The sequence below is a fragment of the Neovison vison genome, chromosome 5 (assembly GCF_020171115.1).
Source record: "Neovison vison isolate M4711 chromosome 5, ASM_NN_V1, whole genome shotgun sequence".
In the NCBI taxonomy this organism is placed as follows: Eukaryota; Metazoa; Chordata; class Mammalia; order Carnivora; family Mustelidae; genus Neogale; species Neogale vison.
Genome location: NC_058095.1, coordinates 114,565,179 through 114,591,238, shown reverse-complemented (window position 1 = coordinate 114,591,238; position 26,060 = coordinate 114,565,179). Strand labels below are relative to the sequence as shown.

At 35.9% G+C, this 26,060-nt stretch overlaps 1 protein-coding gene across 1 annotated transcript in view; it reads left to right on the top strand.

Moving 5' to 3' along the window:
• Positions 1-26,060, top strand: part of WBP4 (WW domain binding protein 4) — a 69,043-nt gene that overhangs the window by 7,079 nt on the left and 35,904 nt on the right. The window contains exons 5-9 of the mRNA XM_044249832.1: positions 329-496; positions 7,746-7,792; positions 8,250-8,325; positions 10,512-10,705; positions 17,541-17,704. Coding sequence (XP_044105767.1) covers positions 329-496; positions 7,746-7,792; positions 8,250-8,325; positions 10,512-10,705; positions 17,541-17,704 — 649 coding nt within the window. The remainder of the gene's footprint in view (positions 1-328; positions 497-7,745; positions 7,793-8,249; positions 8,326-10,511; positions 10,706-17,540; positions 17,705-26,060) is intronic.

The window sequence follows — 26,060 nt, the reverse complement described above, 5'->3', positions numbered from 1 at the left end:
CATTTGGGTCTGTTTACTCTTTGTTCTATTTCATTCATATCTTTACCTACTCCAGGATTCGTTTTACTTTTTTTTTTTTTAATATATCAATTGTTTTAGAGTAAGTTTTAACATCTGGTAGAATTAGATTCCCCTTATCATTTCTGTTTTATAATTCTGGATATTTGTGCATATTTAGTTTTCCAAATGAGCTTTAATTATAATTTGTCAAGTTCCCAAAAGAATCTTCTTGTCAGACTTTTAATTGGAATAACATTATTAGTTGTTTCATACCAGGAAAAAAAAAAAAAGTGTTGGTACTTCACCTTTCTTATATCTTTTTTTCTAGAAATTTCAGAGCCAAGCATATCACCAGTAACAAGCACTATCCCACCCACCTCTGCACCAAAGCAGCAGAAGGAAAAGAAGAAAAAGAAAAAAGACCCTTCAAAGGGCAGATGGGTAGAAGGCATAACCTCTGAGGGTTACCATTACTATTATGATCTTATCACGGGAGGTAGGTCAGGCATAGAACTGGTAAGAATGATAACTGACTGTTTATTTTGTTTTAGTTAATATTGGAACATTTAAACAATAGAAGACTATAAATTGACATCTTTGCCACAATGGTAAAAAAATAATATGCCCTTTAAAAAGAATATCCTTCTTAAAAAAAAGAAAAAGATATCCTTCTTATAGTGACTCAATGTTAACACTTAGTTAAGCCCTTAAGAATGGGTTCCTTGGGCACCTGGGTGGCTCAGTGGGTTAAAGCCGCTGCCTTCAGCTCAGGTCATGATCTCAGGGTCCTGGGATCGAGTCCCGCATCGGGCTCTCTGCTCAGCAGGGAGCCTGCTTCCTTCTCTCTCTCTCTGCCCGCTCTCTGCCTACTTGTGATCTGCGTCTGTCAAATAAATAAATAAAATATTAAAAAAAAAAAAAAAAAAAGAATGGGTTCCTTATGAGGCACATGGATGCCTCAGTCAATTAAGCATCTGTCTTTGGCTCAGGTGATGATCTCAGTGTCCTGGGATCGAATCCCTTGGAGTCCCGCGTCTTGCTCCCCGCTCAGGAGAAAGGCTGCTTCTCCCTTTCGCTCTTTCTTTCTTACTCCTGCCTTTATGCTTGTGCTCTCCTGCTTGGGCTCTCATCTGCACTCTCTCTTTCTCAAATTTAAAAAAAAAAAAAAAAATTTTTTTTTAAAGGAATGGGTTCCTTTCAAATTAATTAAAGCATTTTATTGTCTCAAGAATATCTTTTGAAAGTATGAACTACATTAAAATAAAGCAATTTACATGGAAATAAGGCATTTCAGATCCACTTTACAAATTGCAGAGGTTCTTAAAATATTCTGTGGGAGAGATTTTCTATCCAAAACCAGACTGGGAACCAGAACCATTTTATTTTTCGTGTAGCCATCTTGTAGTAAAGAACCCAGCCTCCTATTCATGTTTTGGATATCACTTTCTAATAAAATACACAGTGGTGTTTTCCAGTGGGAATATCAAAAGCAGTTTTGTTTTCCTTTAAAACTAAATGTATTGAGGATTTATTCATTTTAATTCTGAGATAAGTAAATATATTTATGAGGCATCTTACCATCCAGAATTATAAAATTTAAGATTAGAAATAAGCATAATACAAGGAGGAGTTTTAAAGTGCTGTGATACAACAGAGATGTAAAATTGTGTGGGAACTTCAAATTGTGAGGGAGTGTGATTATGTAGATGTGAGAGATTATCACAGAAATTACTTTTGAACTGATTTATAAATTAAAAGGAGAACATCAAGAATGATGTCTTCTTATTCACCATTTGTATCCCTAGCACCAAACACAGTGCCTCGCATGGTATAGACACTTTATAGATATTTTGATTGAAAAAGATTGTAGTAGTTTGTTTTGAGGGTGAAGCAAGCATTCTAAACAGGTAGAACAATATGAAGGTTTAAAAAGTTTGAAAGTAAAAAAAATTGAAAAAATAAAAAGTTTGAAAATTTGGGAAATGTCATTTGGTAGAGGTAAAATATATAGTTCTCTGTGGGATGCTGGGGTGGCTCAGGCAGTTAAGTGGCTGCCCTCAGCTCAGGTAATGATTCCAGGGTCCTGGGATTGAAGCCCACATCGGGCTTCTTGCTCAGCAGAGAGCCTTCTCTGTCTGTGTGCTGCTTCCCCTGCTTATAGTCTCTCCCTCTCTGACAAATAATCTTTAAAAATAAATAAATAAACGCTTACTTTAAAAATGTATATACATACACAGATCTCTGAAGATGTCATAGCAGAAGAAAGAGGCTACAAAAATAGGTTGGCGCTATATCATGGAGGGCTAGGAAGATCGTGCCATTTACTGAAGTATGGAATACAGAAATAGAGTAGGTTAAAGTGGGACAATAATAAATTCAGTTTTTGGAAGGTTGAGGTTGAGGTACCTCCAAAACATTCATGTGGTAGTTTTCAGTGGCCAATTATAGTCTGGAATTTGGGAGATAAATTGAGTCTAGAAATGTAGATAATATCTTTTTTTTTCTTCTTTAAATTATGTTAGTCACCATATAGTACATCATTAGTTTTTGATGCAGTGTTCCAGGATTCATTGTTTACATATAACACCTAATGCTCCCTGCAATACATGCTCTCCTTAATAACCCATCACCGGGCTTACCCATCCCCCCACCACTCAAACTCTCAGTTTGTTTCTCAGAGTCCACAATCTCTCATGGTTCGTCTACCCCTCTGACTTACCCCCCCTTCACTTTTCCTTTCCTTCTAATATACCCCATATTATTCCTTATGTTCCACAAGTAAGTGAAACCATATGGTAATTGACTCTCTCTGCTTGAATTATTTCACTCAGCATAATCTCCTCCAGTCCCATCCATGTTAATGGAAAAGTTGGGTATTCTTCCTTTCTGACGGCTGAGTAATACTCCATTGTGTGTCTGGATCACATCTTTATCCATCCATCTGTTGAAGGGCATCTTGACTCTTTCCACAGTTTGGCTATTGTGAATCTTGTTGCTATGAACATTGGGGTGCATATGGCTCTTCTTTTCACTGCCCCTGTATCTTTGGGGTAAATACCCACTAGTGGAATTGCTGGATCATAGGGTAGCTCTATTTTTAATTTTTTGAAGAACCTCCATACTGTTTTCCAAAGTGGCTGTACCAACTTGAATTCCCCTTTCTCCACAACCTCTCCAACATTTGTTTCTTGCCTTGTCAATTTTTGCCATTCTCACTGGTGTAAGGTGGTATCTCAGTGTGGTTTTGATTTGAATTTCCCTGATGGCTAATGATGATGAACGTTTTTTCATGTATCTGTTAGCCATTTGTATGTCTCTTTTTGAGAAGGTCTTTTCATGTCTTCTGCCCATTTTTTGACTTACCTGTTTTTAGGGTGTTGAGTATGAGAAGTTCTTCATAGATCTTGGGTATCAGCCTTTTGTCTGTAGTGTCATTTGCAGATATCTTCTCCTTTTCCGTGGGTTGCCTCTTTGTTTTGTTGACTGTTTCCTTTGTGGTGCAGAAACTTTTTATCTTAATGAAATCCCAAAAGTTCATTTTCGCTTTTCATTTTCCCTTACTTTTGGAGATGTATCTTGAAAGAAGTTGCTGTGGCTGATGAAGAGGTTACTGCCTATGTTCTCCTCTAGAATTTTGATGGATTCCTGCCTCACGTTGAGGTCTTCCATCCATTTTGAATTTATCTTTGTGTATGGTGTAAGAGAATGGTCAAGTTTCATTTTTCTGTATGTAGCTGTATAATTTTCCCAGCACCATTTATTGAAGAGACTGTCTTTTTCCATTGTATACTTTTTCCTGCTTTGTCGAAAATTAGTTGACCTAGAGTTGAGGGTCCATTTCTGGGTTCTCTGTTCTGTTGCATTGATGTATGTGTCCGTTTTTGTGCCAGAACCATGCTGTCTTGGTGATCACAGCTTTATAACACAGCTTGAAATCAGGGAACATGATGCCAATTTGGGCTTTTCTGGTTCCATAGAAATTTTTGGATTGTATATTCCAGCACTTCGAAAAATGCTATTGCTATTTTGATCAGGATGGCATTGAAACTATAGATTGCTCTGGGCATCATAGTAATTTTAACAGTGTTGATTCTTCCAATCCATGAGCATGGAATGTTTTCCCATCTTTTTATGTCTTCAGTTTCTTTCATGGGCGTCCTTTAGTTCCCAGAGTATAGATCTTTTACCTCTCTAATTAGGTTTATTTCAAGGTATCTTGTGATTTTTGGTGCTATGGTAAATGGAGTCAATTCTCTAATTTCTCTTTCTACAGTTACATTGTTAGTTTATAAGAAAGCAACTGGTTTCTGTGCATTGATTATCCACCATGACCAGGTGGGATTTAACCCTAGGATGTGGGGTGGTTCAACATTCTCAAATCAATCAGTGTGAAAGAACACATAAATAAAAGAAGAGACAAGAACCACATGGTCCTCTCAATTGATGCAGAAAAAGCATTTGACAAATTACAACAGCCTTTCCTGATTAAAACTATTCAGCTTATAGGGATAGAGGGGACATTCCTCAATTTCATAAAATCCATCTATGAAAAACCCACAGTGAATATTCTCAATGGGGAAAAGCTGAGAGCCTTTCCCTTGAGATCAGGAACATGACAAGGATATCCACTCTCGCCACTGTTGTTCAACATAGTACAAGAAGTCCTAGCAACAGCAGTCAGACAACAAAAAGAAATAAAATATATTCACATTGGCAAAGAAGAAGTCAAACTCTCCTTTCTCAGATGACATGATACTTTATGTGGAAAACCCAAAGACTCCACCCCCAAACTACTAGAACTCATACAGCAGTTCAGTAATGTGGCAGGCTAGAAGTGTAAATAATACATGATCTTTTAGGAGTATATGAGATCACAGGGAGAAAGAAGAGAACAAGTACGAAGGGTGGATAGTACATATATTGAAGGAAAGAAGAAAATACAGAAAGAAAAGAATGACCAGAAAGGTAGGAAATGAGATCAGAGTTAATCATGAAAAAAACCTTGTCAGTATTATAATTATTACAATTTTTAGAATCACAGTTTTGGATTACATGGAAATAGTAATAAACCCATTTTCCACTGAGCCTTAAGAGAAGTACATGTTAGTTCAGCAGTGAACCGCAAATGATTGTGTTTGCTAAGGATCACAAGTCTTTCTTAGATTTACATAAAAACTATTAATGGGGTGCCTTGGTGTCTCAGTTGGTTAAGCATCTGACTCTGGATTTCAGTGTCGGTCATGATGTCAGGGTTGTGGGATCGAGCCCTACATCGGGCTCCTGGCTCAGTATGAAGTCAGCTTGAGATTTTCTCTCTCTCACTCACTCGCTCTGTGCCCCCCCCCACCCCCATTCTCTCTCCTTTCTTTCCTCTTTCTTTTTCTTAAGATTTTATTTATGTATTTGAGAGAAAGAGAGCACAAGCCAGGCGGGGTAGAGCAGGCGGAAGGAGAAGCAGACTCCCCGTTGAGCAGGGAACCCCATGTGGGGCTCCATCCCAGGGCTCTGAGACCATGACCTGAGCCAAAGGCAGATGCTTAACCAACTGAGCCACCCAGGTGCCCCTTCCTCCCTCTTTCTAAAATAAATAAGTAAAATCTTTTATGAAAAAGATTTTTAAGAGCTACTAATTATGTGTTTCTCCCTTCTAATTCCTATTGCTTGCTTCCTTTGTTCGCCATCCTACTGTTTATAGTCTTGCTCTCAGCAAAACCCTTGAACAACAGGTGTTAGGGACGCTGACCCTCCCTACCCCATGTGGTAGAAAATCTGCTTATAATTTAAAGTACAGTTGCCATACAGTGTTACATTAGTTTCAGGTATACAATACAGTGATTTGACGTTCCAAACTTTAACCCATGCTCACCCCATTTGCAGTCCCGATACACTTCTATTGCAGCTTTATTGACTATATTCCCTCTGCTGTCCTTTTCTTCATCTCCATGGCTTATTTATTTTATAACTAGAAGTTTGAGCCTGTTCTTCCCCTTCACATATTTCACGTGTTGAGCCATCCACCACCCTCGCTTGCAACCACCAGTTCTCAATATGTAAGAGTCTGGTTTTATTTGGTTTGTTTTTTAGACTATACATGTAAGTGAAATCATATGGTATTTGTCTTTCTTTCTTTGATCTATATCACTTAGTATAATATCCTCTAGGTTCATCCATGCTGTTACATGGCAAGATTTTATTTTTTATGGCTGAGTAATATTTGTGTGTGTGTGTGCATGTCTGTGTGTGAAAGAGGGAGAGAGATGAGTATCTCACATTTTTAATCCACTCATCTATCAATGAGCACTTGGGTTGCTTCTGTATCCTGCCTATATATAATAATAGACATTATTATCATATATAAATAATGCTGCTATAAATATAGAGGTGGCATTTATCTTTTCAAATTAATGTTTTCATTTTCTTCAAGTGTATGCCATAGTAGAATTACTGGATCATATGGTTTTTATAACATTTGACTCTCCAAAAACTTAACTACTAATAGCCTACTATTGACTAGAAGCCTTACAGGTGACATAAACAGTTGACACACACATTTTGTGTGTTATATGTATTATATACTATATAGTAATACCTTTTTCTTAATTTTTTCAGTATTACTAGACTATGTGGTTCATCTGTGAGGTTTTTTTTAACTCTCACAAAATCTCTCAAAAATTTTCCAATATATTTATTGAAAAAAATCTGCTTGTAAGTGGGCCTGCACAGTTCAGACCCATGTTGTTCAAGGGTCAGGTGTACTTGTTTTTAATTCCTGAGTCTTTCATCTTGTTCATATTAAGTCATTCATTGTTTCTCGCTCTCCCCTCGCTAGGATGTCAAACGACCATCTCATTTTTTCAAAACTTATCAAGCCTGGGACACCTGGCTGGCTTAGTCGGAAAAACACATGACTCTTAAATTGGGGGTCATACATTTGAGCCCTGTGTTGAGTGTAAAGATTACTAAAAAAAAAATTAATAAACTTTTAAAAAAGCTTTTCGATCCTTGGGTCGAGCCACCTGGGTGGCTCAGTCAGTTGAGCATCCAACTCTTGGTTTTGGCTCAAGTCATCATCTCATGGGGTGTGGGATCAAGCCCGGCGTCAGGCTCTGTGAGCCCCCAGGTAGTCTGCTTAGGGTTCTCTCCCTCTTCCCAGCCTCCCATGCATACAAGCATGCACACTCACTTGTATGCTCTCTGTCTCTCTCAATAAATAAATCTTTAAAAAAACAAACAGACTTCTGAATTCTGCGAGATCTTACCTGCATCTAAGAATTCTTGTGGAAGTCCCAGTAACTTCCTTTTTTTTTTTTTTTTTTTTTTTTTTAGATTTTATTTATTTATTTATTTATTTGAGAGAGAGCATGAGCAAGGAGAAGGTCAGAGGGAGAAGCAGACTCCCCATGGAGCTGGGAGCCCGATGCGGGACTCGATCCCGGGACTCCGGGATCATGACCCGAGCCGAAGGCAGTCGTCCAACTAACTAAGCCACCCAGGCGTCCTAGTTCCAGTAGCTTCTAATCCTCATTCTGGTTTTCCTTCTTGGTTAAATATCATTCAAATATGTTCTGTATAATACTATTGGGATGTATATTGTTTCTTTTATTTTTCAATTCTATGTTTAACTATAGGCCTGTAGTGTTTTGTACACATTAAATGTCTAATAAATTTTTGCCAAATTAAATTTTTTGAGAAGTTTTTCTTTTAAAGTGAAAAAATTGTATTAATGAAGTATATTTTGCTTTAAGCATCCCAATGGGAGAGACCAGAAGGATTTCAAGGAAACTTAAAAAAGGTAACTGAAGCATATTGTTAGTGTCTTTAAACTGATTGGTTTCTGGGTTTTTTATAAAAGAGTTCTGTTAAGCAAATTTACTTCCAAATAAGGCCCCCTACACACACTTTGTTACTTTCTTCCTATATTCTTTTGTGAGAAGACTGGGTGGAGGTGAAAAATTGATATCTACCTAAAAACTCCATGCAGGGCAAATATCATCAGTTAATTTGTAGTTCATTGCATTCAGATGTCCCTGTCCATCTGCAAAGGATTGTTCCTATCTTTCAGAGGTGCAGTGTTCTCTCTCTGAAAGTTAGTTTATAATTAACACAAACCTGGCCATAGTCAATACTGCCTCTCTAATTCCCAGGTGTTAAGAGGAAAGGGAAAGTAGCTGACTCTATGCCTTAGTTATTTAATATAGTATAACTACATCATTATCTTCCGTTTATGCTGGTTCTTTTCCTCCCATTAGATAGCAGGGAAGACTGTTTGGGTAGAAGGAGTAAGTGAAGATGGTTATACCTACTATTACAATACAGAAACAGGAGGTAAGTATGACCTTTGATTATCCTAACTATATAAAGTTGTACCTGGAACTGCTTATTAGCCTGCTGATGAAGGGAACTTAGGAATTTTAGTATAGCAATCAACATATATCCATAGCATGTGTATATTACTTTTGTAATTTAAAAACAACGCAATGGAAGAACAGGAAGATTTTCATATATAATATACTGTGTTGCTCATAATTCTTACTTGATGTGCCATTCACAAATTTTAAACATCATTTTTACTTTATCATTATTGACTTTTTTTTTTTAAAGATTTTATTTATTTATTTGACAGAGAGAGAGAGAGAGAGATCACAAGTAGGCAGAGAGGCAGGCAGAGAGAGGGGGAAGCCGGCTCACTGCTGAGCAGAGAGCCAGATGTGGGGCTCGATCCCAGGACCCTGAGATCATGACCTGAGCCGAAGGCAGAGGCTTAACCCGCTGAGCCACCCAGGCGCCCCCATTATTGACTTTTTAAATTATTATTGTAGAAATATAATCATTACCTTTAAAGCTACCTTAGAAATCACCTAATTTGACTTTCCTTTTCCTTTCTAAAAAACAAAACAAGTTATGTTAGCAGTGGCTGAGAATGTCAGATTTTCACTTTTACTATCCCAGTAATGTTTCAGTTATATGTAAATATTTATAAAACATGCATAACTGTTGTCAATTATTATCTAAGTTTTTCAAGTTAACATTTTTTCTAATTTAATTTTATAGAATGGGTCAGCAAGTAATTATAGTTAGTTTCTCCTACAAATATGTATAGTATCAGTAGAAGTTTGAGAGTCTTTATTTAATTATTTATTAAATTTCTACTATCCAAACACACAGCATTAAATCTTTTAGGAAGTAAAGGCCCATGTTAGCCTCCAAGTAGATAACGTAGCCTGCCCAACAATAGTAATGGTTCTAGCTTGGTAAAATTGAGATACTGAATCTTTCTGAAGATAAAACAATATAGTGATATAATATAGGTGGAGAGTTGGTTCTGGGCTCAGTGCATAGCTTCTTCCGTTACCAGCTATATGATTCTGGGGCAAGTCTCTGAACCTCTAGCCGCTGTTATGCAAAACTGAGATGATCATGTATACTCTTGGGTCATGAAGGTCGGGTATCTATGAAGTTCCCAGAACAGTACCTGATACATAGTAGGTGCTTAAATTATTTCCTGAAAGTTTGTTACTCATGTGAAATATAGATAAGGAAATAATTATTTTAATGTTGGAAAACACCTTTTTTTTTTTTTTTTAAGGATTTTATTTTTAAGTAATCTTCTACATCCAGTGTAGGTTTCGAGCTTACAGCCCTGAGATCAAGAGTTGCATGCTCTATTGACTGAGCCACCCAGGTGCCCTAGAAAACACCCTCTTTTAATAAGAGGCTATACAAACTGCTTTGCCCTCAAACTGTTTCAGTTTATGTATAGCAAGCGTAATTATTGACACAGCCCCTTTCACTCTTAAAAGTGTCTCAGTTAGACAGTAAATCTTACCATTCCTTTCCCTTTTATTATACTAAAAATGGAGCCTGTTAGATAATTAGAAATGCTGTCTTTTTTTTTTTTTCAGTGTTCCAGGATTCGTTGTTTATGTATAATACCCAGTGCCACACGCAGTATGTGCCTTCCTTAATACCCGCTACCAGGCTGTCATTTTACTAAAAGCCCAGTAAACCACTGGATGGCAGTAGAGTGCAATGGAGATTATTTTTTTCCTAGTATAAAAACGACGAATTATATTCATTCAGGTCTTCACAGTATGATTTCACTCTGTGCGGACCCCAGGAAACCTTTGTGATAAATAAATTACAGGAAATCTAATGTGTACTCATTAGCACATGTTTCCTGATACTGGTGTCAGATAAAGTGTGACAGTCCTTCAAAGGTGTTGCCCAGTTCTTAGGTCTCTTTCCATTAGGGCTATAGTTTATGTGTCTGGAATCCAGATTGAAATCAGTTCTCAAAAGATAAAAGAGCAAGTGCTTTGGGAATTCTTATTTATTATCTTCTTAATCAAGTGATAGTGTAAAATAGATGTAGTGCTATTCTTTAATAATATATTGTGGGGAAAAAAAGTTAAAAAAAATACATTTGTAAATGACAGGGAGTGTTATATTAGGATTTACTTTGGAATAGAATTGGTAACTAAATAACATGACTTTTAAAATGTGTTGAATAGAATCCAGATGGGAAAAACCTGATGATTTCATTCCGTGCTCTGGCGATCTGCTTTCTAGTAAGGTCGATGAAAAATCACTCGGTACCCTAGAAGAGTCTAAATCATCAGATTCTCATAGTGATTCTGATGGAGAAGAGGAAGCAGAAAAAGGAGAGGCCGCTACCGAAACACAAAAGCCAAAAATAAAGTTTAAGGTAGGTTCTTGATTTATTCTTTAGAGAACTTTACCAATTTACTGAAAGCTCACTCAGTTTTCTGGTGGAAGATAGAAGTAAAGCCAAGACGTACATTTTTAGCAAATGGATAAATGGTTGTAGCACTTCTAGTATCTATCTGGTGGCAAGACAGTTCATTTTTAGACCTCTTAAGTTTGAGATACCCCAGGAACATCTAGAGAGCTGTCTGAATATACAAATCTGAGTATCTGTATAGGCTAGAGATGCTAATTTGAGTACCATCAGCCTACTGGTAGTAATTTAAATCTCAGAATGAGTGAGATAACCTAGGAAAATGACTTTGGGCAACATTAAATATTAAAGTGACAGGCAGGGAAAGAGGAACTCATAATGGAAAGAATGGCTAGAAAGTTATGCAGAGAAGCAGAAGAATTTAAGATCCAAGAAGCTAAAGGAATAGAGTGTCAAGTATTAATTAGGTCTAGAACAAGAAAAATGAAGCCCTTCTAGTTTCACCAGGGTTTGAGGTGGCAGAACTCAGATTATATTGTACATCTGAAACTAATATTAGACTATATTAACTAACGGGAATTTGAATAAAAACTTTAAAAAATAAATAAAGGGGCAAATGAGTATCTCAGTTAAGCATCTGCCTTCAGCTCAGGTCATGATCCTGGGGTCCTGGGATCGACCCCCATATCAGGCTCCCTGTTTAGTAGGGAATCTGCTTCTCCCTCTGCCCACCCCACACCCCTGCTTGTACTCTCACTCACTGTCAAGTGAGAAATAAAAAATCTTAAAAAGAGCTCCAATTATAGAGGAATGAAAAGTGGTTCATGGTTTATATGTGGTTTGGATATGAGATGAAACCTAGAAATTGGTTGTCAGGATGATGGCTACACCTTGACTCTTAATCATGAGAGATTTGTGGTAATGATGTTTTCATTTAGAGGGACTCGAAAGGAGGTGGAATGGGAATACCAACAAGGGTAGGTGGATAGGTTGGTCTTGAACGAGGAATAAACTCATTTTCGATAGGGTAAGGTTTTCCTTTTCTGTAAGAAGGTAGGACTATGGATGAGTTGGTATCAGGGAAGAAATTGAAAGAGTCGTGCCCTTTTAGCCTCAGTTTACTCATTTATAAAGAAATCAAGATTACTTACTGAGAGTGAGGAGCTTTGAGTAGCTTGACAACATTAATGAATTGAAACAGTCATTCATCTGGGGTGGGAGAGAAAGTGAACCAAGTAAAAAGATTGCCAGATGCTGCTGAATCCCCAGCCATGGCAGAAAAGTAAAATTAAACATTTTTATAGTATTGCTAGTCCTGCTTTGTGATCTTTCCAGGAATACTCTGGGAGCCTAGGTGGCAAAGCAAAAAAGACACATAGCATTGATCCATAGATGACATTACTGGCCAGAGTAGTGAAGGAAATCTAAGGATGCTGGAGAGAGGGTACTTCCAGGCCACATCTAGAATCTTGTCATTGCCTGGAATTTTTCTACGTACCCCATAATTCTTGGTAGAACTCGGGCTGAGGGCTGTATCCAGTTTATAGAGGAGCAGCCGCAGAGCCCTTATAGTAGCTGTCTCATGATGTTTATATTTCTTTGTTGTTGTTCTTTTTTATTTTCTTTTTATTTCAGTCTGCTTTAATTTCTCTCGACAGTATTTTACAGTTTTCGGTGTCACATATTTTGTCAGATTTATCCCTGGGTAATTGTTTCGTGCTAATATAAGTGGTACAGGTTAAAATTTTTAATTTCCAATTGTTCACTGCTAATATATAGAAAAATCACATAGTAATTATTTCTGACAACTTTATTAAATGTACTGTTAGTTCCAATAGCATTTTCTAGTAGAGTCATTAGGACTTTTCTGCATTCACAATCCCATCATCTTTCACTCAGTGCCCCTTATATTAATGATGTTTCTCCATTTTGGCCATTGGGAACATAAACTATTTCCACCCCTGTATTATTTTCTTTTTGAGATTTTATTTTTAAGTAATATCTCCTTTTTTTTTTTTTTTTTTTTTTTTAAAGTACAACCAACATGGGGTTTGGACTCAACAACCCTGAGGCGCTACCGACTGAGCCAGCCAGGCACCCCCATCTCCCAATGTTTATACCCAGTGTCCAACCTGGACAGACATTATTAATTTCAAGCAAATAAGAAATAAGATATAAAATACAGATAAACAAAGACAGACTACCTATAACCCTGCTACTTCCCAGAGAAATCCCTCCTATAACATTTTGGTGTTTTCTCGGTCTGTAGTTTTTTGTTTTTTTGTTTTTTTTTTTTATTCAGACTCTCATACATTATTTTAAAATATGGAGTCATTCTGGAGGCATCTAGGTGGCTCAGTTGGTTAGGCATCTGCCTTCTGCTCAGAGCATGATCCTAAGGTCTTGGAATTGAGCCCCACGTTAAGCTTCCTGCTCTCTCTCTCCCTCTGCCCCAACCCCCCCGGCTCGTGTGCATGCTGTCTCTCAAATAAATAAAATCTTCAAATTAAAACATGGAGTCATACTATGATAAGGTCTTAATTGCTTTAAAATTTAATCTGTCACAAAGACATCAATAAGTTTTTATCTATCAAAATACTGGATGGATAGTTTTCTGTGGTATGAATACACTATTATTTACTCAGCCGTTTGTAGCTGAATATTTCTTTTTAATAACCACTAAGGACTGGGGAAGAAATACCTAGAGACACATTATTAAGCAGTGTTAAAGTCTCTGCTGACACTGTGTATTGTAAATTCTGAAGTCTTGCCAGTTTGTAGGGTTGTGTGATTTTTTTTTTTTTAATTCCAGTACACTTAACATACAGTGTAATATTAGTTTCAGGTATATTAGTTTAGTGACTCAGCAATTCCACACATCTCCCAGTGCTTATCACAACACAGGCACTTCTTAATACCCATCACCTATTTCTCCCCCTCCCTACCCACCTCCCCTCTGGTAGCCATCAGTTTATTCTCTATACTTAAGGGTCTGTTTCTTGGTTTTTCTCTCCCTCTCTATTTTTTCCCTTTGCTTGTTTGTTTCTTAAATTCCACGCAAGTGAGTTCCTATGGTATTTATCTTTCTCTGACTTACTTCACTTAACACACTCTAGTTCCATTCATGTCATTGGAAATGGCAACCTTGCATTCTTTTTTTTTACAGCTAAATAATAATCCAGTACATATTCATGTATCACATCTTATTCATCTGTCAGTGAGCACTGGGCTACTTCCATAGTTAGTTGTAAATAATGCTGCAGTAAACATAGAGGTTTGGCTTCTGTAGTTTGCTTAGGGATTTGGCTTCCATAGTTTTGCTAACATAGTTTGACTGTAGTAAATGATGCTGCAATAAACATTTTTTCCTACAGTTTTGATTTGCATTTCCTTGATGATCAGTGATGCTGAGCATTTTTTCATGTGTTGGCCATCTCTTTGTCTTTAGAGAAATTTCTGTTCGTGTCTTCTGTCCATTTTTAGTTGGATTCTTTGTTGTTTGGATGTTGGTTTGTGTAAGTTCTTTATATATTTTAGATATTAACCCTTTATTGGCTATGTCATTTGCAGAATCTCTTCTCCCATTCAGTAAGTTGCCTTTTAGTTTTGTTGATTGTTTCCTTTGCTGTGGAGAAGGTTTTTGTTTTATTGTAGTCCCAGTAGTTTATTTTTGCTTTTATTTCCCTTCCCTCAGTCATATGTAGAAAAATGCTGCTATAGCCAATGTTAGAGTCCTTACTACCTGTGCTTTCTTAAAGGATTTATGGTTTCAGGTCTTACATTTAGGTTTTGTTTTTTGTTTTTTAGGATTTTATTTATTCATTTGACAGAGAGAGAGAGAGATCACAAGTAGGCAGAGAGGCAGGCAGAGAGAGAGGGAGAAGCAGGCTTCCCACTGAGCAGAGCGCCTGATGCAGGGCTCGATCCCAGGACCCTGAGATCATGACCTGAGCTGAAAGCAGAGGCTTAACCCACTGAGCCACCCAGATGCCCCTCACATTTAGGTCTTTGATCCATTTTGAATTTATTCATGTGTATAGTATAAGAAATTGGTCAGTTTCATTCTTTTGCATTACCTGACCAGTTTTCCCAATACCATTTGGTGAGGATGGTCTTTTTCCTGGTGTATATTCATTCCTGCTTTGTTCAAAGATTAATTGACCATAAAACCGTGGGTTCATTTCTGGGTTTTCTCTTTTGTTCTGTGGATTTGTGTGCCTGTTTTTGTGCCAGTATCATACTGTTTTGATTACTAAGGCTTTGTAATATAACTTGAAGTCTGGTTGTGTGGGAGGCCCCCCCCCCCGCCAACACTTGCCACTTGACAGACCAGTGATTGGATAGGTTGTGTTGGAGGTTTTTAGGCCCCACACAAGAGACAAATAGACAAAGATACTTAAGGGTGCTAGCAAAAAAAAATGTTTATAGAGTGATTCTGTGTGGACGTGGAGCTCTTTAATGAAGGGTGTAAAATCTGTGCTTAACATCACCGATCATCAGGAAAATGGAAATCCAAACTACAAGGAAATAATCACTCATACCTGTCACAATGGCTAAAATCTAAAACAAGAAATAACAGGTGTTGGCAAGGAAGTGGAGAGAAAGGAACCTTCTCATGCACTGTTGGGGGGAATAAAACTGGTGTAGCCACTGTGGAAAACAGGATGGAGGTTCCTCACATAGTTAAAAATAGAACTGCCCTAGGATCCAGCACTACTGGGTATTCACCCCCAAAATACAAAAACAGTGAGTTTTTATTGTTTATGTTTATTACATAACATGTGTGTATTACAGCATTGTCTATAAAAGCCAAACTATGGAAGTAGCCCAGATGCTCACTGACAGATGACTAGATAAAGATGTGGTGTGTGTGTCTGTATATATCACACATATATACAGTGAAATATTACTCAGCCATAAAAAAGGAATGAAATCTTGCCATTTGCAGTGACATGGATGGAGCTAGAGAGTATAATTCTAAGTGAAATAAGTCAGAGAAAGAAAAGTATCATATGATTTCACTTGTGTGGAATTTTAGAAACTAAACAAATAAGCAGTGGGGGAAAAAGAGAGAGAGGGAAAGTTAAAACAAAAAACAGACCTTTAGTATTTAAACCAAGAAACAGACCTTAAACTATAGAGAACAAACTGATGGTTACCAGAGGGAAAGTGGGTGGGGCGGATGGGTAAAATAGGTGATGAGAAATAAAGAGTACACTTACCATGTTGATAAAAAAAAGGATCAAAAATTTAAAAAAAAATGATTCCCTGTAGATGTGAAGCTCTGTAATGATGTAAGATCTAGATGAGGTCAACAAACACAGAACACAAGGAGAAGTTAAGGCATTAGAGATGGTAACGAGGTTGGACAGGAGGTATATTAGAAGTAAGGAAGCCAGAAAGCCCAAAGAAAAACTTACTGTGGTTAAATGTGGGGATGCTTTTGGAATTTTAAATTTCACAGGTAGAGCATTTTTGAGTGATGACGTAGTTCAAACTAAAAGGTACACTGATGTGAGGATTTAATATTTAAATACTACCTATGTGCTATATATGAAGGAAAATATCTTATATAAACATTAAGCAACTAAAATATAGTTGAAGGCCAGCGGCATTGATTGTGAAGCTCACAGAACAGGCTAGGGAATTTTTAAGGTATAGGATGATGGGTTTGAATAGAAAGAACATGGTTAAAGTTATCAGTGAATATGGAGTAGGGGCCAAAAGTCGTTATTGTGTGAGGAAGGTGATATGAACCTCAGGAGAAGGCATTTATTACATTGCATTAGAATCAAAGCATACATTATGATCGCAGTAAAAATCTTTTATTTTAAAAAAGGTCACAGCCTAGAAATTGCCCAGAATGCTAAGAGAGAGTGAATACTGCCTTATAGTTTTTTGATGGAACAGAATGAGGGAATGAGTTAAAATCCATTCAGAGAATTACAGAGCAGTGTCCTAAGACTGCCACCCATGGTTGTGCATCTTGCAGAGAAAGTGAAATCTAGTGTATGGTCCATTTGTTTAACTGAATCATTGAGCTTTGTTTTCCCGGTGAAGGAGTGCCATAAAAATACGAGCCCTACCCAAGGGCTCCCGTGGGATCTCCTTCTAATCAAGGGTGTGTCTTTTTCTCATTTCACATAGTTATGTACCAGTTATAATTCCTTTAAGGCTTTAGCAGTCACCTCAATGTGAAGACAGATTTCAGTTAAGACTGATAGATTATGGGAGTTCTTTAAGTAGATAGTGTAGTAGGGTCTAATGACATGGCATTAAATTCAGAAAAGGCACAATATAAGGGAAGATCACTATTGGATATATAATGAAGGAGAAAAGGCAGAAAAGAGAAGAGAGGATTAAAGAAGGCCAGTATATGCCCTCAACTGGACAACACTGGGGCCTCTGGGTGTCTCAGTCAGTTAAGTGTCTGCCTTCAGTTCAGGTCATGATCCCAGAGTCCTAGGATCCAGCCTTGCATCAGGCTTTCTGCTCAGCAGGAAGCCTGCTTCTTCTCCCTCTGCCTTCTGTTCCCCCTGCTTATGCTCTCTGTCTCTGTGAAATAAGTAAAATTTTTTAAAAATTGTAGAATATTAATTGAATCATACTAGATTATTTTAAAAACCAGCCTTGGCCCATTGTATCTTAACATCTGACATATTAAAAAACCTAATCAAGCATTAAAATTTAAAATTCTTTTATGTGTATTTTTTGTGTAATGTGCAAATTAAAAATATTGAGTTAGTATATTATTATTTATAAATCAGTAAGATTATGTTAATGAAATTGTGTCACTATAGTTTTGCTTGAAGTATGTTATTTCTTGACTTTGACATTTCAGGAAAAAAATAAAAATAGTGATAAAGGAACTGAACCAGAAACACAAAAAGAAAAAAATACCCAAGAACAAAATTCATCAGGTCCAAATGAAGAAAAATCCAAAGCTCATAAAAAGTCAAACCCATATGGAGAATGGCAAGAAATTAAACAACAAGTTGAATCTCAGTAAGTACCTAAAACTTAATCCCACTGTTACAAATTGTATTTTCTATCTCAGTACTTCCATACGTCATAGTAACTAATTTCAAGGATAAGGTGCTCATTAAAAGTGTGGCTCATTTCTTTTATTTCTAGAGTGATTTTATCTCTTCTAATTCAGTATTTTAGAGTATTTGAAACTGTAAAGTATTGGTTATTTTAAAAAGTAAGTTAATGAGGGTTTTTTTGGTAGGAGAGATGCTGTTTGTTTATTTTAGTTGCAGTATAGTTAATATACAGTGTTAGATTTGTTTCAGGTGTATAATACAGTGATTCAGCAATTCTGTATGTTACTTAGTGCAACCTCTAATGATCTCTCTAATTCCTAACCAAATATAACATTTCTTTTGACCACATATTCACATGCTAACTCACACCATGTACACATGTGCATTCTCACACTCAGCATGATTATTCTGTTGGACAAACAAATATCTGCATATTCAATAGAGGCTTCATAGTATATGTCTAAAAGTGAGAAAAAAGCTTTTATTTTGTTACCATCTTAAAAATGTTTTACGACACTTCACTGAAGTTTTAAAGCCAGTATTCAAACGTATCTGGTTAAGTGTCTGCCCTCAGCTCACGTCATGATCCCAGAGTCCTGGGATCACACCCCAAGCCCAGCATTGGGCTCCCCACTTATCAAGCAATCTGCTTCTCCTTCTCCCTCTGCCCTTCCTCCCACTCTTGCCCTCTCTCTCTCTCTCTTCCTCTCTCATAAATAAATGGAATTTTTAAAAAAATAAAGCCAGTAGTCAAGAAACAGAACAATTTTATCAATTAAACAAGATCATGGTAGGGATATTACCTGATTTATATTATTAGATTACATGTTTAAATTAGTTATTGCCTTTGGAGCATTTACACAGTAAAAGGAAGAAGTCATTCCCAGCTCCACAAATTATTGTTTCTTAAATGTTAATAAAATAAATCTTCAGGGGGGGAAGAAGTACATGAGTTAGCAGTTTTTCTCCAAAAACATTAATGCTTTGAATTGGTAATGTAAAATGACTACTCTGTGGATACTTCACAGTGAAATTATTTACTCTTAAAACTGTACATTAATGAGGGACGCCTGGGTGGCTCAGTTGGTTGGACGACTGCCTTCGGCTCAGGGCGTGATCCTGGAGTCCCGGGATCGAGTCCCGCATCGGGCTCCCAGTTCCATGGGGAGTCTGCTTCGCTCTCTGACCTTCTCCTTGCTCGTGGTCTCTCTCACTGTCTCTCTCTCTCTCAAATAAATAAATAAAATCTTTAAAAAAAAAAAAAACAAAAAACTGTACATTAATGAAAAGATCATATTTTTTCATAAGATAGGATAATGGAGGTTTTGGCCAGCTTTATACTGACAGTCTCCAACTTGTAATGGTTTGATGTGGGATTTTTTTGACTTTAAGATGATGGAAAAGCGATATGCATTCAGTAGAAACTATACTTCAGATTTTGAATTTTGATCTTTTCCCCCTGCCTAGCGATACACTCCTATACATTTCTCTCTCATACACTCCCAGGCAGCAGCGTGACCATGAGGGTAAACAGCCAGTATACTTCAAACCATTTTGTTTTTCACTGTCAGTATACTATTCCATAAATTACAGGAGATAGTATTTTATATAAATATAAAATGGGCTTTGTATCAGATGATTTTGCCCAATGTAGCCTAATATACGTGTACTCAGCTTATTTAAGGTAGGCTAGGCTAAGTTATGATGTTAACTAGGTTAAGTGTACTAAATGCATTTTCACCTTAGGATATTTTCAATTTATAGTGGGTTTATTCGGGCATAACCCCATCCTAAGTAAGGAAAGATCTTTATGTTCTAATAAGAATTAATTCTTCAGGGATAACATACCATAGTATAGATTAAAACTGCTGTCAGAATGTTACGATCATTATGATAGTTTAGGTTGTATTTGTTACTTAATGTAATACTAGAAAAAATGCATTTAGTGCAGCAGATTGCCAGGCATCATGATAAGCCATGCTGACTTTGATGTGGAAATTGCAGAAATAATAGGCTGCATTACTAAGAGATGTTTTTTAAGCGACTTACAGTAGGAAAATGGCCCTACTATACCAACATCTCCTATACTTAAAGCTAAGATTTCTTAAAATTCAGGTATTTTGTTTTCTATGTGATAAATATACTATAAAACCATTCTTGTTAAATTTTGTCCTGGTCAGCTAGTTTCACATGTGATGGATTATGTCTGACTTCCTAAGTAGAGAAACCTAATTTTTAAAGGTTCCCCCCTAAAAATATTTTTATATTAAAATATAATAAAAATATTATATTTTTATTATAGAAAATTTTTGGAATTGAAGAAAAACATAAGAATAACTCAGTTACCAAGAGATAATAGTAACATTTTTAAATATTTTCCCTAGTTTTTTCTTTTTCCCTATTTAGGATTATGTTAATATTTTTGTACTTTATTAGAATTTTGTGTTATTTTTAATTGCTATATAATATTTAATCATTTAGATGTACTTTGATTTTACTCAGCCATTCCCTTGCTGTTGGGCAGTTAGGTTATTTCTGCACTTTTGGATTTTATAACATTTTGACTATTACATTGATATATCACTCTGTAACCATTTCTGATTATTTCTAGAAATGGAATACCTGTTTAATGGTTATGAACATATTGAAAATCTTGATATACAGTGCCCAATTACTTTCCAAAAAGAGCATACCAATCTGTACTCCCATCAGCAGTTTCTGAAAGTTTCTGTCCCTTTGGACCTTCTCAGCAATAATTATTCCTGAGCTTTTAAATATTTTCTTTTTTAAAAAATTTCTTATTTGAATTCTGTTTAATTAACACAGTGTATTATCAGTTTCAGAGGTAGAATTTAGTGATTCATCAGGGGCATATAATATTTTCTAATTCAGCAAAAAAACCTTTAGATTTATTTACTGGGTTTTTTTTCATATATTTATCAGTGTTTTGTATTCTTCTATAAATTGTCAATAGTCTTTGCAAGTTTTTCTATTGAACTATTAGTCTTTTCCTTATTTCTACAAGCTCCTTTTATAGTACAGATGCAAACCATTGTTTAGTTGTATTTATGGTGGACTTTCCACGTTTTAGTTTGATTTTTAACTGTGCTTACAATGGTTTTTGATGTGCACAGTTTTGTCAGGCTTAACTAGACCAACTTTTTTCTTTTGTGATCTGTTATCTTACTGATACAATTTCCATCCAAAAGTCAAATATATACTTGTATTTCCTTCTGATTTATATGGTCTGTCTTCTTTTTCACGTAACTATTTAATCTATCCCTAATTATTTTGATGCATCGTATGAGATGAGATTTTTAAGTGACACTTTTTTTTTTTAATCTCAGGTTTAATTCTTGAATTTGCCAGTTTGTTCTAGCTAACTATTCTTTTTTTTTTTTTTAAGATTTTATTTATTTATTTAACAGAAATCACAAATAGGCAGAGAACGGGGGAGTAGGCTCCCCACTGAGCAGAGAACCCGATGTGGGGCTTGATCCCAGGACCCTAAGACCATGACCTGAGCCACACAGGTGCCGCTCTAGCTAACTATTCTGTTCCATTATTAGCCTATCTGTTTTTGTGACAGTACCATAAAGACTTAATTATTATGATTTAATTATACAGTTTTATATGATAATGTTTGACTGTCTGGTGGTATGTCCTGGTTTTTGTTTGTTTGTTTGTTTGTTTCAAAATTTTCTTAAGTAGTTCCTTTCTGTTTGTTTTTCTTTTCATTTTTTTCCCCAAGTAAATTAAATGACTTTGCAAGTGTTCAACAACTATAATGTGATTTTAATCAAAATGATTGAAATTCTGTTTTAGTTGTTGAATTTGGTAAAAATTGATGTTTTCAGTATTTCATATTTTCATCCAAAAATGTTGTTTCTCTCTCTTTTTATTCAAGTCATCATGTATGACTCTCTACACAACCTTTGTAACTGCCTCTCTGTTAAGCTTCATCCTTGCATTTCTTGAATGTAGGCAACTTAGTCTAGTTGGTTCACTTCTGTACCCCAAAATTAAAAACAGTACCTGGCACATAATAAGTGCTTAGTAAATTTAATTACACATATTTTTACATGATTTGCTTCTTTTAAATTGTGAATTAAATCCATGTTTTCTACTGTTTCTTTAACCAGGAGTTATGGTCTCAAAAAGTTTGAATCAAGTTGTATTGCTGAATTATTGTATTATTTATAAAATTTATTATTTTGAGTCTTGGGCTTTTCTTTTTTTTTTTTAAGTTTATTTTTTATTTTTTTAAAGATTTTATCTATGTACTTGATAGACAGAGATCACAAGCAGGCAAAGAGGCAGACAGAGAGAGAAGGGGGAAGCAGGCTCTCCGCTGAGCGGAGAGCGGGGCTCCATCCCGGAACCCTGAGATCATGACCAGAGCTGAAGGCAGAGGCTTAAGCCACTGAGCCACCTAGGCACCCCGAGTCTTGGGTTTTTCATGCAGAAATTTGTCTGCAGATATTTTGTGGTCTTTTTTCTGTTGATTATATTTCCCGTGTATTTCATGTTCTATTTATTTTAGTTAGATTTTCATACCCGATGGTATAGGGTTGAAAGGGGCGTGTATGTTTTGTTTCTGATTTGAGTGCAAATGTCTCTAAAATTTATATTAAGGATTATATTCACTATTGGCTTAAGATAGGTAATCCTTATTATGTTGAAGAAGTATGCTTTATTTCTAGATTTTTCAAGGGTTATTAATAAAAAAATTGGGTAAATTTCAGTAATGATAGCTTTGATGTAGAAAACATTGGGAATGGTGGTCTGTAGTTCAGTTTTGCTTTTGTTTGTTAAATATCTTTATCTTTATCAAATCTTTATCAGATTTTTGTATCCAATTTATGCTAGATAAAGTGAATTAGGTAGTTTTCCTTTTTTTTTTTTTTTTTTAATTTTATTTATTCGGCAGAGACAGAGATCGAAAGCAGGCAGAGAGAGAGAGAAAGGGAGTAGGAAGCAGGCTTCCCATGAGCAGAGAGCCTGATGTGGGGCTTGAGCCCAGGACCCTGGGATCGTGACCTGAGCTGAAGGCAGAGGCTTTAACTTACTGAGCCACCCAGGCATCTCTAATTTCTTTTTATGGTTTTCTTCCCCCTGTAACTTTCTAGTAACTTTTCTTTTTCCAGAAACTTTCCCTTCTTTAATTTTTGATAACTTTTTAGATTCGTGCTTACTATCTACATGACTGTGGGCAAATGGCCTAATCTACCTGAGCTTCAATTTTTTCATTTGTAAAATGGCATAATAATAGTTCCATTTTCTAATTTATGGTGAAGAATAAATTAGAAAAGACAAGTCAACACAGTACCATGTATGTAGTTGGTACCTAGAACACCTAAGCACCCAGTAACTAAACACATTGCAGCTTCAGCTACTTATTCTTTTTTTGTTGTTGTTAAATTAACAAATGATGTATTACTAAGTTCAGGGGTACAGGTCTGTGATTCATCAGTCTTACACAATTCACAGCACTCAGTATAGCACATACCTTCCCCAGTGTCCATCACCCCAACACCCCATCCCTCCCACCTCCCTCCCCTCCAGCAATCTTCAGTATGTTTCCTGAGATTAAGAGTCTCTTATGGTTTGTCCCCCTCTCTGGTTTCATCTTGTTTCATTTTTCCCTCCCTTCCCCTATAATGCTCTGTCTTGTATCTCAAATTCCACCTATCAGTGAAATCATATGATAATTATCTTTCTCTGATTAACTTATTTCACTTTCAGCTACTTATTCTTGAATGCTAGTCAGTTTTGATAATTTATATTTTTCCTAAATCTTGTATTTCATCAAAGTTTTAAATATTAAAATATATACATATATTAAAATATAAACATTGAATTTTCTTTATAATTTAAGTTTTTCAGATGTTAATGCCTCCTTTTAAATTTTTAATTTTTCTTCTTTTGTGATATTTGTTAAATAATTTTTTCTGGCTTTATTGAGACATAATTGACTTGTAACACTATGTAAGTTTAAGATATACAATGTGTTGATTTGATACACTCATGTATTATAAAATGATTACCATAATAGTGTTAGCTAAAACCTCCATCATGTCACATAATTACTATTTTTTTTAATGGTGAGAGCATTTAAGATCTAGTCACTTAGCAACTTTAAAAGTATATAATACAGTTTTATTAACTATAATCATATTATACATTAGATACCCCAAATTGTTAATCATCTTGTTGGAAGTTTGTACCCTTTGACCAGTCTCCCTATTTCCCCAGCCCCCCACACCCTAGTAACCACCACAAGTACTCTATTTCTATGAGTTTGGATGTTTTAGACCACATATAACTGATACCATATTTACCTTTCTTTGTTTAACTCAACTTCAGTTAGCATAATGCCCTAAGGATCCAACCATGTTGTAACAAATGGTAGATGACCTCCTTTCTCGTTGCTAAATAATATTCCATTGTATATATAAAGGTTTTGTCCACTATCCAAAAATAGAGCCTTCCTGTGAAATCTTCTGTAAACTCAAATGGCATAAATCAAAAAAGCAGTTACCATTCATTTATATGGAAGATTTTTTGAGCATTCCCAGACTCAATAAGTGACCTCTTGGCTTTTTTGATACCTAAAACACACAGATCTTGCAAAGAAGGCTGCCCAGAATAAATCGAGGTAAAGCACAAATGCCCACAGGCACAGTTCAAAGCTATGGCAAGGAGCTTGATGCTGAGATCCAAAGTGTAGTTCTCAGGAGAGCTTAGCAGTGACACTCTTGGCTGCTTGGGTACATGCCACCTCTGTGAGGGCTTGCTGTCAAATAAATGCTGAATACTACTTTCACGTTTTGCCTTTTCTTGTAAAAGTAAAAATCCTCTTCAGATTTATTTTGCTTAACAAAAACAGTTGCTAATGTAGGTCTTTCATAAAAGCAAAATGTCTTGTAAACTTTTAAAAAAATACAGTGTACCTGTATGCAACATCTTCTTCATCAGTTCATAATTTGATGTACAGTTTGGCTGTTCTATATCTTGGCTACTAGGAATAATGCTGCAGTGATTGTGGGAATGCAGGTATCCCTTTAAGATTCCGGAAATCAATGTTTTGATCACTATAGTTTGATACTTTAGTGTGAAATCAGTAAATGAGGTACTTCCAGCTTTGATCTTCCTTTTCAGGACTGCTTTGGCGACTCAGGGTCTTTTATGGCTCCATACAAATTCAGGATTTTTTTTTTCTGTTTCTTTGAAAAATGCCATTGGGATTTTGATCAGATAGCCACTGAATCTATTAATGGCTTTGAGCAGTACAGACATTTAACAATATTCATTCCACAAATGTTTGATATCTTTACATTTGTGTCTTCAGTTTTTTTCATCAGTGTCTTGTCCTTTTCAGTGCACAGTTCTTCTACCTCAGTTAAATCTATCACTCAGTATTATTTACTGTGGTAAATAGGATTTTTTTAGATGCTTTATTGTTAATGTATACAAACAACTGATTTCTGGGTGTTGATTTTGTATCGTTCAACTTTACTGAAGTCGTTGATTAGTTCTAACTGTTTTCGGTAGAATCTTTAGGATTTTCTGTGTCTAAGGTGAAATCATATATAAGTAGAGCCAGTTTTACTTCTTCCATTGTACTTTGGATGCCTTTTATTTATGTATTTCTTCTCGCTTGAATGCTCTGGCTAGGACTTCTGGTACTATGTTGAAAAGGGTGATAAGGCTGGGTATCCTTATCTTGTTCTTGATCTTAATTAAAGGAAAAGTTAAGTCTTTCACCATTCAGTATGATGTTGGCTGTGGGTTTGTCATATATGGCCTTTGTGATTTTGAAATACATTTCCTTTATATTCAGTTTGTTGAATGTTTTTATCCTGAAAAGATGTATTTTGTCAAACCATTTTCCTGCCTTTCGAAATGATCATATGACTTTTGTCTTTTACTCTATTAATGTGATATATTACAATTCATTTGGATATTGAACCATCCTTGCGTCCTGGGGATAAATCCCACTTGGTCATGGTATATGATTCTTTTAATATATTGTTGAATTCAGCTTGCAAATATTTTGTTGAAAAATTTCGCATCTATATTCATCAGGGATATTGGTCTGTAACTTTCTTTTAGTGTCCTTCTGTGGCTTTGATAATCAGGGTTATGTATGATTCCTATAATGAATTTGGGAATGTTCTCTTCTCCTCGGTATTTTGGAAGAGTTTGAGGGGAATTGGTGTTAATTATTCTTTAAATGTTTGGTAGATTTCACCATTGAATCTGGTCTTGGGCTCTTTGTGTTGGCAAGTTTTTGATTACTTGTTTAATATCCC